At 42.9% G+C, this 15,524-nt stretch overlaps 1 protein-coding gene across 1 annotated transcript in view; it reads right to left on the bottom strand.

The window, feature by feature from the left end:
* Positions 1 to 10,190: 10,190 nt before the first annotated feature.
* The window catches only part of LOC310916101 (sodium channel protein type 5 subunit alpha-like), a 101,845-nt gene continuing 96,511 nt past the window's right edge, over positions 10,191 to 15,524 (bottom strand). The window contains exons 24-28 of the mRNA XM_083873389.1: positions 15,128 to 15,181; positions 14,133 to 14,274; positions 13,478 to 13,578; positions 12,793 to 13,063; positions 10,191 to 11,400 (exon numbers count right to left, since the gene is read on the bottom strand). Of these exons, the coding sequence (XP_083729515.1) occupies positions 10,202 to 11,400; positions 12,793 to 13,063; positions 13,478 to 13,578; positions 14,133 to 14,274; positions 15,128 to 15,181 (1,767 nt within the window). The 3' untranslated portion in view covers positions 10,191 to 10,201. The remainder of the gene's footprint in view (positions 11,401 to 12,792; positions 13,064 to 13,477; positions 13,579 to 14,132; positions 14,275 to 15,127; positions 15,182 to 15,524) is intronic.

Below are 15,524 nucleotides of genomic sequence, written 5' to 3'. Positions count from 1 at the left end.
CCACCGGCACCGCCCCCGCCCTACCCCCCATTCGGGAACACGGTGTCCCCGACTGCACCTCTTTTGGGAAATGCTTTTCCAAGCTTTCAACGGCCACAGCCGCCCGTGCCACAGGCAGGCTGGGAGCCGCCCCCAGCTTACAACTGGGAACCTGAGGCAGCGGCTGGGGTCCGGGAGGGAGAGAAGCAGGAGCTCGGGGGTGCAAACACAGATGGGGTACCCACAGTTACTCCGGTGACATACCGAAGGAGCAGGGGGCAGGGAACCACGGTAGCCACCTGGAAAGCGTTGTCACAGACGCTTGTTAAAGACCTCATGAAGGCATTAAAGGAGTATGGGCGAGATAGCCCTTACTTCGAAGGCTTGTTGTATACTTCATTTGGTGGAATCACAGTTGTACCTTTTGATTTGAAGCAGATTTTCAAGTGCCTCTCAAGCAAAATGGAATTTGAGCTATGGGAGGTCACTTGGAGAAAACTGCTGAAAGCTGCATTGCCAGGTTTGCTGGAGGACCCAACCACAGCAACTGATAATGCAGGCAATCCTATTACCCTAAACCACCTGTTAGGTGAAGGTGATTGGAAAACAGCCACAGATCAGGCCACCAACATTCCCCAAAATGTCCTTGAGTTTGTAGCTAATCAAGCATGCAAAGCCTTTCTGAAAATGCGGCCCGATGGCCCCTCACAATATTACTTAGACATTTTTCAGGAACCACAAGAACCCTATGTCAAATTTGTGGAGCGACTTGCTTCAGCTGTGGAACAGCAATTTAATGGAGAGGAGGCACAGAAACAAGTGATTCAGCAGTTGGCTTTCTCTCATGCGAACGAAGAGTGCACTGCTGCGATAAATCTGATACCCAGAGAACCAGGCTCGACACCTCCTCTCAAGGAGATGCTACAAGCCGTCAGTGCCATCGTCCCACGCTGCAGAAAACCAGCCCTTAGAGAGGGGAAAACGCGCCATAAAATCACCGCTGCGGCTGTGGAGACACCTAAAACACCAGAACCACACAAGAAGAACGCTCCTGCACGAGCTAACAGCCAGTGTTTTCTGTGTGGAAAAAGCGGTCACTGGATAAATCAGTGTCCAATGAAGGGACAATTTGACAATTTCTTAAAACAGGAAAGGGAACATGAGGGGAGGGAGAACAAAAAGAACACCAGGGTGTCAAAAAACTGATTCGAGAGCGCGGAACTGCCCAGCGTGACGATCCCAATCGGGCAGCCCAAACAACCCAAAAAGAAAAAAGGTCACCTAAATCAGATTTGTCTCTCTCTTCACAGGACCTGACAAAACAAGGGAAACCGAGGCACATAGTATTGCCTGAGCCATCAGGATCCTTGACAACAGCGGACAGGTATGAGCCCTTTAGGCTCCAGTTGGCTGAGCCTCTTCACCTGCGGGACAGTCAGTGGCAAACAGCCATGGTCTCAAAGGAACCCGGCATGTGGCACATGGTGGAGACAAAATTTGTGGTCATTGGGGACTGTAAGTTCACCCCCTCAGACATACAGATCACCCCTGGGACAATCACAACTGACCCAGAGCGATTTGTTGTGTGGCTCCGCAGTGAAAACCCACCCACCTTCCTACCAAAAGGGCAAATTATTGCCCAGGCCATCCCTGCAGTGCAAGGACTTGTAGTAAAGACTAGTCCAGAGGAAAGTGCCACAGAGAGTGGCAAAGGAGAAAGCGACAAAGACACCACTGTCGCTGTGGTAAAAAAGATAGGCTCAAACAGGCCAAAAGATTTCTGTAAGCTTTCTATGAGTGGGGAATCCAAACTCCTTCAAGGAGCTTGGGACACAGCTGCTGATGTGACGGTCGTCCCAGAAAGGATGTGGCCATCACATTGGGAACTACAGGACATTGCCAAACATGTAAATGGTATTGGAGGCTTGCAACTAGCCAAGCAGTCAAAAAAGGCAGTGACAATTGAAGGGCCAAACGGGCAAATGGCCACGCTACGCCCATTTGTTTTGGATTTTGATGAACCTCTGTGGGGAAGAGATTTGATGTCCCAATGGGGGGTCACAATTAATATTCCTGACCCTCCAAAGGTTTTTCAGGCAGTGGTCACTGAGGAGCGCCCTATACAGAAACTGAATTGGCTGTCAGATGAACCAGTCTGGATAGAGCAGTGGCCACTTTCTAAACAAAAGTTAAAGGCGCTCAATGAGCTTGTGGAAGAACAGCTGAAAAAGGGCCACATTGAAGAGACCACTTCACCGTGGAACTCTCCAGTGTTTGTCATTCAGAAAGCAGATAAGACCAGGTGGAGGCTCCTCCATGACCTCCGCAAAATTAATGAGGTAATTGAGGACATGGGATCCCTGCAACCAGGGATGCCCGCCCCAAGCATGCTCCCCGAAAACTGGAGTTTGACTGTAATTGACATAAAGGACTGTTTCTTTCACATTCCCCTCCATCCTGATGATGCCCCACGTTTTGCATTCTCGGTGCCCACCTTGAACCGAGAGGCTCCACGAAAGAGGTATCAGTGGAGAGTTCTTCCGCAGGGTTTAAAAGTTTCGCCAGTGATCTGTCAAAGGTATGTTGCTTCCCTGCTCGCACCTGTGCGTGCAGCGGTGCCCCAAGTGATAATCCAGCATTACTTCGACGATGTGTTGATTTCTGCACCAACAGATGACCTGTTGGCACATGCCCTTGACCTCACCGTGGCTGCACTGGTTGATGCAGGTTTTGAACTACAGGAATCCAAAATTCAAAAGATGCCACCCTGGAAATACCTAGGGCTGGAAATTGGGAAGAGGACTATTGTTCCTCAAAAATTGGAAATCAAAACCCAAATTCAGACCCTTGCAGATGTCCATCAGCTGTGTGGAGCTCTGAATTGGGTGAGACCTTGGCTAGGTCTTTCTACCGAAGACCTGGCCCCCCTTTTCAATTTGTTAAAAGGGGGAGCTGAACTGAGTTCACCCAGGGCCCTCACCCCAGAGGCAAAAATTGCACTGGATAACATTCAACATGCATTGTCCACCAGACAGGCCAACAGATGCAAACCTGACCTGCCTTTTCGTTTCATCATCTTAGGAAAGCTGCCACATCTCCATGGGATGATTTTTCAGTGGAACAACAAAACCCTCAAAAATTCAAGGGAGGTCCAAGGCAAAGAAGATCCTCTCTCTATTATAGAGTGGGTCTTTCTGAGCCACCACAGGACCAAAAGAATGACAAAGCCACAAGAGTTGATGGCTGACCTGATCCGGAAAGCCAGAATGCGCCTTAGGGAACTGGCTGGTTGTGACTTTGAGTGCATTCACATGCCAATCAAATTGAAATCGGGTCAAATTACAAAAGCTATGTTAGAGCATCTGCTTCAAGAGAACGAAGCGCTGCAGTTTGCCCTAGATAACTACCCTGGTCAAATTTCTATTCATCGGCCTGCCCACAAAATTTTCAATTCGGATGCCCAATTTCGATTGGAATTAAAAAGTGTCCAAAGCAAGGAGCCTCTTAAGGCTCTAACCGTCTTCACTGACGCGTCCGGAAAGTCCCACAAATCAGTTATGACTTGGCGGGACCCCCTCACCCAGAGGTGGGAATCAGAGGTGGTTGAGGTGGAAGGATCACCTCAGGTTGCCGAGCTGGCCGCAGTCGTTAGAGCATTTGAGACGTTCCCTGGACCTTTCAATTTGGTAACAGATTCGAGTTATGTTGCAGGGATAGTTTCTAGAGCAGAACATTCTGTGCTGCAGGAGGTTTCCAACGTCACTCTGTTTAAGTTGCTTTCCAAGCTGGTCAAACTGATTTCCCACAGGAAGCAACCCTTTTATGTGATGCACACCAGGTCGCATACAGAGCTCCCAGGTTTCATAGCAGAGGGAAACAGAAGAGCCAATGCTCTCGCTGCCCCTGTGGAGGTAGCCCCTCTGCCAAACCGTTTTGAGCAAGCCAGAATCAGTCATCAGCTTCACCATCAAAACGCGCCAGGTCTGGTCAGGCAGTTTAACTTAACCCGTGACCAGGCCAAAGCGATTGTGACTGGCTGTCCGCAATGTCACAGGTATGCCATCCCATCCATGCCCACAGGCGTGAATCCCCGTGGTTTGTCCAGCTGTGAAGTGTGGCAGACAGACGTCACGCACTTTGCCCCCTTTGGGAGGCAGAAATACGTGCACGTCTCTGTGGACACGTTCTCAGGAGCTGTTTTTGCTTCTGCCCACACAGGGGAGAAGGCTGGGGATGCTATCAAGCATCTCATCCAGGCTTTCTCTGTCCTGGGCATCCCAAAGTCCCTGAAAACAGACAATGGTCCAGCATACAGGTCCAAAGAATTCTGCAGTTTTCTGCAACAATGGGGAGTGGAACACAAAACTGGGATCCCCCACTCTCCGACAGGTCAGGCGATTGTAGAAAGGACTCACCAGAACCTCAAAAGAGTCCTCAGCCAGCAGCAACCGATTCTCAAGATTGAGCCACCGTCTGTAAGATTAGCCCGTGCCTTGTTCACGTTGAATTTTCTTAACTGTTCCTTTGAAACCATGAACCCGCCGGTGACAAGGCATTTCCGTGGGAGCTCACAGTTGGAGCCCCGGGAAAGGCCAAAGGTCCTTGTCAAGGATCCAGAGACTTTGAGAATACAGGGTCCCCATGATTTAGTAACCTGGGGACGTGGATACGCCTGCGTCTCCACTCCCACCGGTTTGCGGTGGATCCCCTCCAGAAATGTGAGACCCTATGTTCCCAAGGCTTCGGAAATGAAAGTACCCCAGGTCACTGTGGCCTCCTGGAGAAGGAGGAAAAAGGAGGAAGAGGATGCGGGCCCAGAGGCAAGTCCTCCTAGCCCAATTGCTCTTCCCTCCTGGGTTTTCTGTCATGAAAGGGAAGCAGAAGAGCTGTTTCCCCCAGAGGAGTGTTTTCGTTGGTTGTATAACTAAAGCTTTGTTTTCTGAGTTCTATCATCTAAGGCTGAGATCATCAAAACATCAATCCAGCAGCTGCGAGGAATGGTCGAGTCCATCAAGCAAGAAACAGGGGACTGGTTTGACAACCTCTTCAAAGGTGTTGGACTCTCTAACATCGCCAGCTCGTGGATCAAAACCGGACTGTTGTTTCTGTTCATCATCTTAATTGTAGCCATTGCTTCTGGTTTGGTCAAAAGCCTGATCATGAATGCAATTTTCCCCACTACTGCCCCCTCAGTGCATTCAGTGACACCTGCCATCGAATTCCCACCAGACTCTGACTCCAGCAGCGAGTGTGATTCAGATATATACACTCCAGGCCAGTGACACAAATAAAAGAAAAAGGGGGAGGTGTGGGGGTGCTGGAATGGTATCATAAGTTTCTTAGTTGTAGGTTTGATGTGATTTGGACTTTAACCCTAGCCAGGTAAAGTTACTGTCTTGGATTGTGCTTATCAGAGGTTGATAAGAGTTGCCAAGACAACTCTAATCCTCTGCCCTGGGTTTCGATCGTCCTATTGTGTTTTCCCCCATCCCATTGTACTTCTCCCCCACATGTCCACCATCCCCCAGACCCCAGACCTTCAGGAGAGGTGTCTGACAGGGATTGGTGGGTCTCCCAGGGCCACATCCCAAATCCACCTGATTTGTTAATGTTGTGTATTGCATTTTGACCTTACCCACCTGGCTTTGTGTGATTGGTCTCTGTAACTTGTGTCCACCCCTGAGATTTTGGGGGAACAAAAACCCCCTGTAACCGAGGCCCAGGGTCACTCCCCAGAGGCACAGGCCTGGAACCAGGGACTGCCCCTGAGTTACCCGAATAAAACCTTTTCTCCCTGAGCCTCCGGAGTGTCCCCTCTTTCAAACCACGGCTGAGACAGCTAAGGCAAAAGCGCTGCGGAGCCAAGGACCCACGCAAAGATACTGTTGGGCGTATCACAGCTAGCAGGGTGACCCTGAGAGACAGATACGCGAAGCAACCAATCAACCAACCAGCTTACTGTGACTCTCTCAGAGATGTTTTCTGATGTTCTGTTAGAGACATGGCAAGTGTAAAAAGACTTTTTTTGTCTTGAATTCATGCTTTAGGCACAAAAAGGAAGAAATAAATTTTGACTTTACACTTGGCAAAGACTGAGAGTGTGACCATCCCCTTTTAGGAGGCTTTACCTGATGTAGGGAAATGGGGTGCTTGGATATCTTTGCTTCCTCCAAAAAGCACAGAAAGCTTTTCTGGAAACTCAGGCTCTGCCTTTCTGACTCTGCTAATCACTAAACCCCATGAAAATGCTTTCCCCCCTCTTAGTGAAGCTGTGTTCCTCTGCTTTCTGAACTGCCTAATGACCAAATATTTGTTCTGGCCACAGGTGGCAAAAGCATGGTAATGGGTCATAATTCAGTCCAGCTCACCATAACCTTCTTTCCCTTATAAATTAAAATGCAGCTGTCTTCTGGTTAGACATAAAGTGGCCTAATTTTGGAGGGATTGAGAGATGAGCCATTTCAGGGAGAGGAAAATTAATTTTACTTTAATGATGTAAGCTGTTATGTCTATCAGAACACTGAATGCTTTCTTTACACTTGGACACAGTCGTTGACAGAGGCACTGCCTGCCTGTAATATTTTTTTCCCCCATTAAATTGTATTAGCTCACTTTAGGGTTATATCTTTGAGTCTGATTGAACAAATGTAGCAATTTATCCAGGCGTTACAGGATTTCCCCGTGGATGCTTGAGGAGAGCTGCTCCATGAGGATGATACACTTAATTAAAAGACAGAAGCTGAAGACTGATACAGATGTATCCTGACACAGCAGCTGGGTTTGTGTCAGGGTCTCTTTGCTTATTGGAAGTGAAGTGGGGGAGGGGGGGGGGGGGGGGGGGAATGAGGAGCAATCAGGGCTCTCATCACAGAGGGAGGAATAAGCCCAGATCCCAGACTGTGTTATGCAATGAAGTTCTCTAACATCACCCCTGATGTGATTCAGTGTGGGATCCACACGGGGTGTTTGTCATCGTGGGTTGACCTTGTTTATCCCTTACCGTGGTCTGGGGAGGTCCCAGCCCTGCTGGTTTGTTTATTCCCTCTCAGTGGGGCTGGGAAACCATCAGTGAAGGGAATTTGTGGGTGTCCTCCTCGAAGGGAATCAATATGGGGTGCCCAAACCTCTTCTGCCTGGTTAATAATAATTTAAAAAATGCATTGATGATTCCCTTTCTTGATCCCATGACCCCAAACCTCCCATCTTTGGGCAGGAACACCCCTTGTTACCCTGGTGTCTCCCTTTATTTCAAAGGGAATTAAAACAAATGACAGTATCTTTCTTTCCCAGCAGAGGGAAGTGTTGGGTAAACTGAATTTTGCGTGCGAAAGTCTCGGCACCTCGTGCTAAAGGAGTTTCTCACAGCACTTATCCCAGGTAGTAAAAGGGTTTATAAAAAGTCGAGGTCTGTGGAAAGCAAAAGCCAAAAGCACTCCACTGAGTGCTAGCAAGGTGGGAGGGCAAGGAGAAACCTTTCAAATTGTGAAGGGAAATACTTTTCTCTTTTTGCCAAATTGAGTTTTGCAAGAAAAAGGACTTCTAAACTTTTTTGTTTGTTTGTTTTAAGAAAAAAAATACAGAATTTGTTTTAAACTAAAACTTTTTCCCATACTCAGGCTTTCAGGAATTGCATATTTTTCAGAGCCTTTAAAAAGGAGTGACAAATGTGCCGGGATATGGGCTAAAAGAAAGGCTTTATGAGCATCTTTGGGAGAGCAAATGGATCTTTCCCACCAGCACTGCTGTCTATAACTCCTTTAAGAATGCAGTGCTTACTTTGTGGGGAAAAAGGTATTTTTTGGAGAAAAGTGAAGAGAAAGATGATACCAACTCATCTCCCACGGGTTTTTTTTTTGTTTGTTTTGTTTTGGTTTGTTTTTTTTTTGTTTGTTTTTTTTTTTTTTTTCTGCTGATATTTATTCCCACCTGACATGCAGATTTATTAGGTTTCAGCTGACTTGCTCAAACTTTTTCAGACATTCAGTGAGCCAGCATTACCTGACTGCTTCTTGCAGAGAGGAAGATTTTGGCAAGGCAGCATGGCTTTAATCAATTTTTTCTCTCTCTGATCAGCCTGTCTATAGGGTTCCAATTAGCATGAAAGTGGATAAAAAATTTTAGCCAAATAAACCCATTTAATTTCATTAATTCTTTTATTGTCGTCAGATTTATTTTTTTATTTGAAGGAATAGAGCCCCTGGGTTCTAAAGGCACAGAGCTGTTGACTTTTCTGATATAACACAGATTCACCATGCACCTACCTTAAAATCTGAAGGAGTATTAGTCAAAATTAATTAAAGGAGCCACCATTTCAGGATTGGTTAGGGAGAAGCTAAGGGAATACCCCAGAGGAAACTAAAAGGTACTATGAATATTATTTATTTGCATCAGTCTTCAGACAACATTAACAGAAAACAGAGTCTCATTATTAGGTCTAATTTACCATCCATAATCAAAGAGAATTTCTGTCCAAAAAGCTCACAATCTAAAGAGGTGGAAAAGACAGAAGAAAGCAACACAAGACATAAGAATATAACTGCTACCAGAGAGAAGGGGCATTCAGGAGAGAAGAAAACTTGATGCAGTTGCAAACAAGTGCACAGCAGGTCCCACTCAATCACTGGGCTCTTTTCTGGCTGAAATCAACGTGGAGAAAAAAGCTCACCCGAGCCTTGCCAGAACCTGCCAAACTCAACAGTGATGACAAAGCTGCAAGCTTGCAACTAAGAAAAATGAAAAGCATCTTAAACCTTAAAGACAGTAGCATATGTAAGAAATTAAAATGTCAGGGGTAATCTGTGACTACATCTACTACATGACAAAGGGAAACACAACAGTCCTTAGTCAGCAAAGTGCATCAGTGGACAAATCTCCAAAGTAAATATACAAAGGACAAAAGATTAAGTAGTGCTTGGGCATATGTTTTTCTGAGAAGCCTGAGCTATGAGGACATGAGATAAAGGACTTCATAAGGAAAATGTGGTGAGATGAGAAACCATGAGAGCCCATCTGCACATGCAGTTCCATGAGAAGTAGAAATTGTGATTACATCCTTAGTCTAACATTAACCCCAAACCCAAGCAGTTCAAACTAGACTTCCTTCCTAATTGCCTACATGACTCATAATTTGGTTTCTTCTAACCTTTGCAGGAGAGAGAAGGCTGGTTCTCCCCTCAGAGAAACACAGGCAGGAGGAAGAAAGACTCCTACCTCCAAAGGGACACATCCATGGCCATGGATGATGTTCATCACCACAAACAAGGACACCTCTGATGGGTCCCATGTGGAGCTCCCCACCCTTGGTTTCTGGTGTCTAAGGGAGTGGCTGAAGTGATATCACCAATTTCCAGCCAGGTTTTTTTTTGTTTCTCTTCTCTACCACATTGTCAAGAATGAACTTGAACACAAAACCGTTAGGAGAAATTGGAGGAAAGTATGCAATAAACACAAATTTTTATGAGGTGACTGATGGTACAGCTGCCTTCACCTCACCGCCAGAGGAAACCATGTTAAAAAAAATAATCCTCACAGGCAAAACATAAAGCAAGGTTTTGCTCTGTTCAGTATGACTTCTGTAATACTAAGAGTTGTATTTATTATTTCATTAAACTTCAGTAACGCAACTATGATAACATACATGCCATGGTTTATTCTGTATATTGATCATATGGGAAGAAGTCCACTACACTGTGGAATACCTGTGGATCATGCAGGATCTATGTTTGTGGCACATATGTCCCCATATATATAAAAAAAATAAATTTAAAAAAATCATCAGGTTTATAATGATAGTAACAATTAGGAATGGAATAGATTTTAGCTCCTTTCCATTCCTCAATTTATACTCATAGTGACATTCATTTTCTGTTCTCCAGTAGATCCATTGGTACTTGGACTTTGCTCTGCTTCCCGTACAGGGGAAATATCAGCTGAGGTTGCCTATCACTGCTGTGAACATGTCACAGCACCCTGGTACCACGGGACCTGCTTTGCAGTGAGATGCCACTGATCAAACAGATCCAAAACTTTTCTCTGAATAGGTAAATATTGAAGAAAAATGAACACAGCAGAGCCAAAGGCTACGATTCTCAGCTGCCATAATTAACTGATCACCATCCACAGACCTGGTTTCATAGGAAGGTTGCCTCCTCTGACATGTATTTACAATATCATCATCTGTGAAAATTTTAAAAATATTCTTAACAGCTTTGTCACTGATAAACTACTTAATGTCTGGAGACTGTTGACTGCCCATTATTTCTCCATTCTCAACCACGAGATTGCCACTGCTCTCTCTTGTGACACTGTCGTATGACGGAGGGATGGACACTGAGGACAAGGTTTCAGACCTGTTGGGACTCCTGCCATAATTTGCACGCAGCATAGACGCAATGAGTCCTTCGTTTTCTGGAGCATTCTCTCCCAGAGTGTCAGAGCTGCAAGTTCTGCACTGGTACAGGTAGGAGGCCTGTCTGAGGGAGCGCTGGAGCAGGTGGCTCCTGTAGGCGCGCTGGATTACCATGGCCGACGCTTCCTTCTGCCTGTGGCTGAGTGTGGTGGATATGGGCTCGTAGGATTGTTTTGATGGGTTGGCAGCCATGAATTTCTCTTCCATTTGTACTTTTAATGCATCCAGGTCACCAGAGTCTCCCAACACCCTCTTGGTGAAAGCAAACAAGATGTCCAAGCAGTGTATCTTGTCCCCACTGACCACAGGCAGGTCCATTGCTGTGAGTTCGACTCTGTTTGGTTTTGGTACACGCAAAGGCTTAGGCAGAGCATCTGCAAAGTCTGAAAGCGCAGAGAAAGTTATAAACTGAGTTGCCTCAGGATCAAACTTCTCCCAGATTTCATAAAAGATGTCAAAGTCATCTTCCCCTAAAGGCTCTGTACTTTCCTCAGTGGCAGCATTGAAGTTCTCCAGAATTACGGCTATATACATGTTTACAACAATGAGAAATGATATAATGATGTAACTTACAAAATAAATAATACCTATGGCAGGTTTACCACATTCACCTATGGTACCATTTATGTTTGGATCACAGAATGGTGGCCCAGTGTTTAAAATAGGACTGAGAAGACCATCCCAGCCAGCTGACGTGGTGATTTGGAAGAGACAAAGCATGCTGTTAGCAAAGGTTTGGAAGTTGAACATGTCATCAATGCCATCTTCCATCTTCACATAGGCAAAGTTAGCCATGCCAAAAATGGCATAAATGAACATGACCAGGAACAGCAAGAGGCCAATGTTGAACAGAGCAGGTAGGGACATCATTAAGGCAAAGAGCAGCGTTCGAATTCCTTTGGCTCCCCGGATGAGTCTCAGGATCCGCCCAATCCGGGCCAAGCGAATGACCCTGAAGAGTGTGGGTGGTAAGAAATGTTCAAAGGCTTGGCCAATGCTGGAAAGCAGTAAGGCTGAAAAGGAGGATAACGACTCATTAGAATATCATATTTTTCCTAGTCAAAAGGCTGGAATGATAATATATTTACGGCTCACATATATTTGATGTGTGTTTGTCAAGCCCTACCAGAATAACTTTGAGGAGAAGCTGAGGTGTAATAATAGTTGTTAAAATCAACAATTATTATTATTTTTCAGCCATCAGAGGACAGGCCCTATTGCACTAAAAACGACAAGGAACTTTCTGTGCACAATTTCAAATATCTGTATCAGTTGACACTTGATGGCTGATGCTTTTCTTTGGCTCTGGTTGCATGAATATTTCAGCAGATTCAAGTTGTCTTCTACTTTTTTCTTCAAATACTGACACTAAGCCTAAACTAAGAAAACAAGATATAATGTGATGTCACGGTTATCATTTAGATCATATAGGCATGATATGTAGAAGCAAACAGAGTAATGAACACAGAAGTTGTGCATGCCACTCTAGGATGGCTTTTGGTTCGCTCAGGGACAGAGCTACACATGGATGTTATTTTTTCTTTGTTTGAATGAAATTAATGATATCTAGCAGAACTAGAAGAGGCTTGTCTTTTCTAAGTCTAGCTGTTTTGGATACTTGTTTTGTATTTACAATCCAGAAATTTAATTTCTCATGAAAGAGCCATAATCTCTCTGGAATCTTACTTACCCAAGACATGAGTCACACTAAAGAAATGAAATATCCTTCTTCTCCTAAATGCCTGTTGCTAGGGAAGTACTAGCCCTGGGAATAGTTCAATTGGCAGGAAGCTCAAATTTGCAACAAAGCTCTTTACCCCATTCTTCCATAGCAATGCCTTCAAATAAAAACTAATATATTTTTGGTGATCTTTTCTATTGTGTTACAAAGTGTGAACCCTTATTTTCAGTCAGCAATGCCTGAATTTACAGAAACTGAATTCTACATGTTATAATCTAATTCCAGTCTTCCTATTCTATACCTATACCAGTATTCCCATTTTTCTATATATTTCAGTCATCTGTCAAAAGCACAGATAACAAAACCCAATAACTGATCTGATTGAGTATTTCTTAGTTGGTACTAAATTGGTGACAATGGAAATTATCATGTAATGTGATACTGCTGTGATGGGTTTTTCATTCTGTGTTTCAGATGAGAAAAAAAAACAACCAAACCCCTAAAGAACCATTATAAATACATACACACTTTTACTAAAGGAATTGTTTTAAATCTCATTTCATATAATCTTGAGGGAGGTTGCTTATTTTTTCCTTAAGACTTTACAGTACTACAACTTACATTTCAATTACTAGATGCAGTTAATACATTTTAGCTACTTCTTTTTCTTTGTAAAAAAATAATAATTGATATAGTAAAGAATTTTCAAGACAATTTTACTTACCAACAAGTGACATAATAACAACAACTAAATCAAATATGTTCCAGGCATTTGAGAAATAGTACTGCCTCAGAGCCAGCAATTTCAGCACACATTCTGCAGTAAAGATGGTAACAAACATTATATTGATTTTGCTGAGGACGTTTGTCTTCGCTTCACTTTGCTCATAGGTTTCCACCATCATTGTGATCATGTTGAGGCAGATGAGACCCATGATGATAACATCAAACATTTGAGATGTTAAAATGTCGAAAAGAAAACCTTGGTATCTGTTCTAGAGGGGGAAAAAATATATCTGACATCAGTTATGAAAATAAGGAGTATCCACCCATACATGTTTCCAACATTTCCAATTTTTATGTCGCAAAGTCATTCAGCTACAATGAAGTCGGAAAAACTGGAGAAAGGCAGTGTACAAAAATGACATTAAAAATCTCTTTCTATCCTGAAGTTTTATCAGTACCAAGGTGAATATAAAACTCAGTAATATTTATGCAGAAAACTTAATATTTAACCTGTAAAATAATTCAGTCAACTTTTTGGTGTGGAACTGACTTTAAAGCACTGTGTGAGTATCAATGCAATGACAATATGAATAACTCATATGCAGTATATAAATACATGCACTTTTCAGTTAATTCAATTGCATTTTTGCAATGCATTTTTCCCAATAAAGAATTCAGTTTACCAAGGGTCTTGGAATGGGTTTTTGAGGTTTCTTGGATCCCAACTTTTTCATTGCATTGTAGTATTTTTTCTGTTCTTCTGTCATAAAGATATCTTGCCCACCTAAGTATACAAAGAAATGTCACTGTTATTTGGTGAGAAGCAAAACTATTGTACTTAAAATATCTAAAAATCTGGAAACTGGCATTCCTTCCTTTTTTACACTTTGCTGTTACTGGCTCTTTTCATATCATGTAACTGTGTCCAAAAAATCAGTGGCACAAATCAGCCATTCATGGAATAGAAGTCTTGCTCACTTCTCAGCTCACTCAAACTCAGCTCACTCAAAAGGCATGCAAACAAAAAAACATGGACAGGATCAAATCTTTCCCTGGTTTCCCATGTGCTGGGTTTGCTGAATATCCAAATCACTCATCAGAGCATCTGTAGGAGACAACTTTCTAAATAACAAGTCTCCTGGTATGTTGAGTTCCCAAAAGAAGTGAAATTTTAAGTGGCTTTGAAATGTCTGGGGAAGATCTAGGTGTTCAGGTTAGAGGGGAAGAGAAAGGAGAAAGTAATTGCTTGTAACTTAATTATAAATGCTATGGTAAATGCCACTAAAAGGTTTAGATTCCATGTATAGAACGTTGTTCTCTAAAGCACAACCAATACACTTATCTTTCTCTTTTGCTGGTTGAAGTTGTCAATGATTACACCAACAAAGAGGTTCAGGGTGAAAAAAGATCCAAAGATGATGAAGAACACAAAGTAGAGATACATATACAGATTGCTCTCCATCTTTGGCTGATCCTCTTTCTGCAAGAATAAGAAGCAACTTGAGAAATAACACACAGCAACATGAGCCCAGTTCAGAATAATCTTCATATTGAAGCTGCTCTCAAAAATTGATTCCAGGAGGAACTAAGATTTACAGCCTTACTGCTAATTGTGACCAAAGTAGTATAGTTTAAAACTACCAATAGTGCATAACAAAATTTTGTTTGAATATTCTTGACATGATTTTTACAGACATTGCAGAAGCGCCAGTCCGGTTCTTTCTAATAAGAACAGGAGCTATAAATTTTTCAGTACGTGAAAAATCAACCAAATTATGTAGAAGTCAAATTCTAAGCTCTTGCCATTAAAATTCTCAGCCTAGATATGTTGTTCTTTTTCTCTTAGCAAAAACTTCTGTGATGGCAATTATGAATTTAAAAAAAAATATAAGAAGAAAAATATTTTTTCAAATTGAAGAACAAAGAAGAAAAACATTAAAACACACATAAAACATATCAATCTATGAAAATACTATTAGTATTTTCATATTTTATGTATTATTTATCATTTATATTTCCTATATAATATTAGAAATATTATAATACTAAAATACTTTAAAAATTCTTTTATTGTCTTGAGCTACTGATGCAATTGAGAGATTCTCTATATTTCAGTTTCTTTCCTTACTAAGTCATACCACTTTTTTTATGTGTAAGCTTTAGGATACTAAGAGTCATTTGCAGATTAAATGTTCACATCAGCTGATAAAAAAAAAAAATTACTGGTAATATTTAGCACAGACAGACAGCAGATGTTGAAGTGCAAAACAAATACTACATTTGCAGAAAGCAGTAGCATTGACAAAAAATATGGTTTGATCAAAATGACTGACCCCTCGTGAATCTACTGCTGCATACATGATGTCCATCCAACCCTTGAACGTTGCCTGGAATGAGAGATTATGGAAAATGTGTTGAACTTTGACCTTAAAAGTCTTCACATAACTTGCAATATCTGAATAACACTGACAAAAGCAAGAGCCTTTCCTATGTTCACACGCACAAAGCGCCGAGCTCTGGCTGCTGCGTGTGGCATTCTCAGCCTTATGAAAGGATATGAAAGCTCTCAAGAGGGAGACAAAACACTTTATCCTAGGATTCTGACAGAGCAAACCTTCATCAGCACAGCACTAAAGGCCATGCAATCCTCATGGCTGAACAAATCTGCATTTTGACAGAAAGGTTTACTGTTTGCCCCAGAATTCCTTCTGAGATGGACTCCAGGTCTCA

Source organism: Zosterops lateralis (genome assembly GCF_965231275.1).
Source record: "Zosterops lateralis genome assembly, chromosome: 1".
Lineage (NCBI taxonomy): Eukaryota > Metazoa > Chordata > Aves > Passeriformes > Zosteropidae > Zosterops > Zosterops lateralis.
Note: the sequence above shows the minus strand (reverse complement) of the source record. Positions and strands in the feature narration are given on the sequence as shown.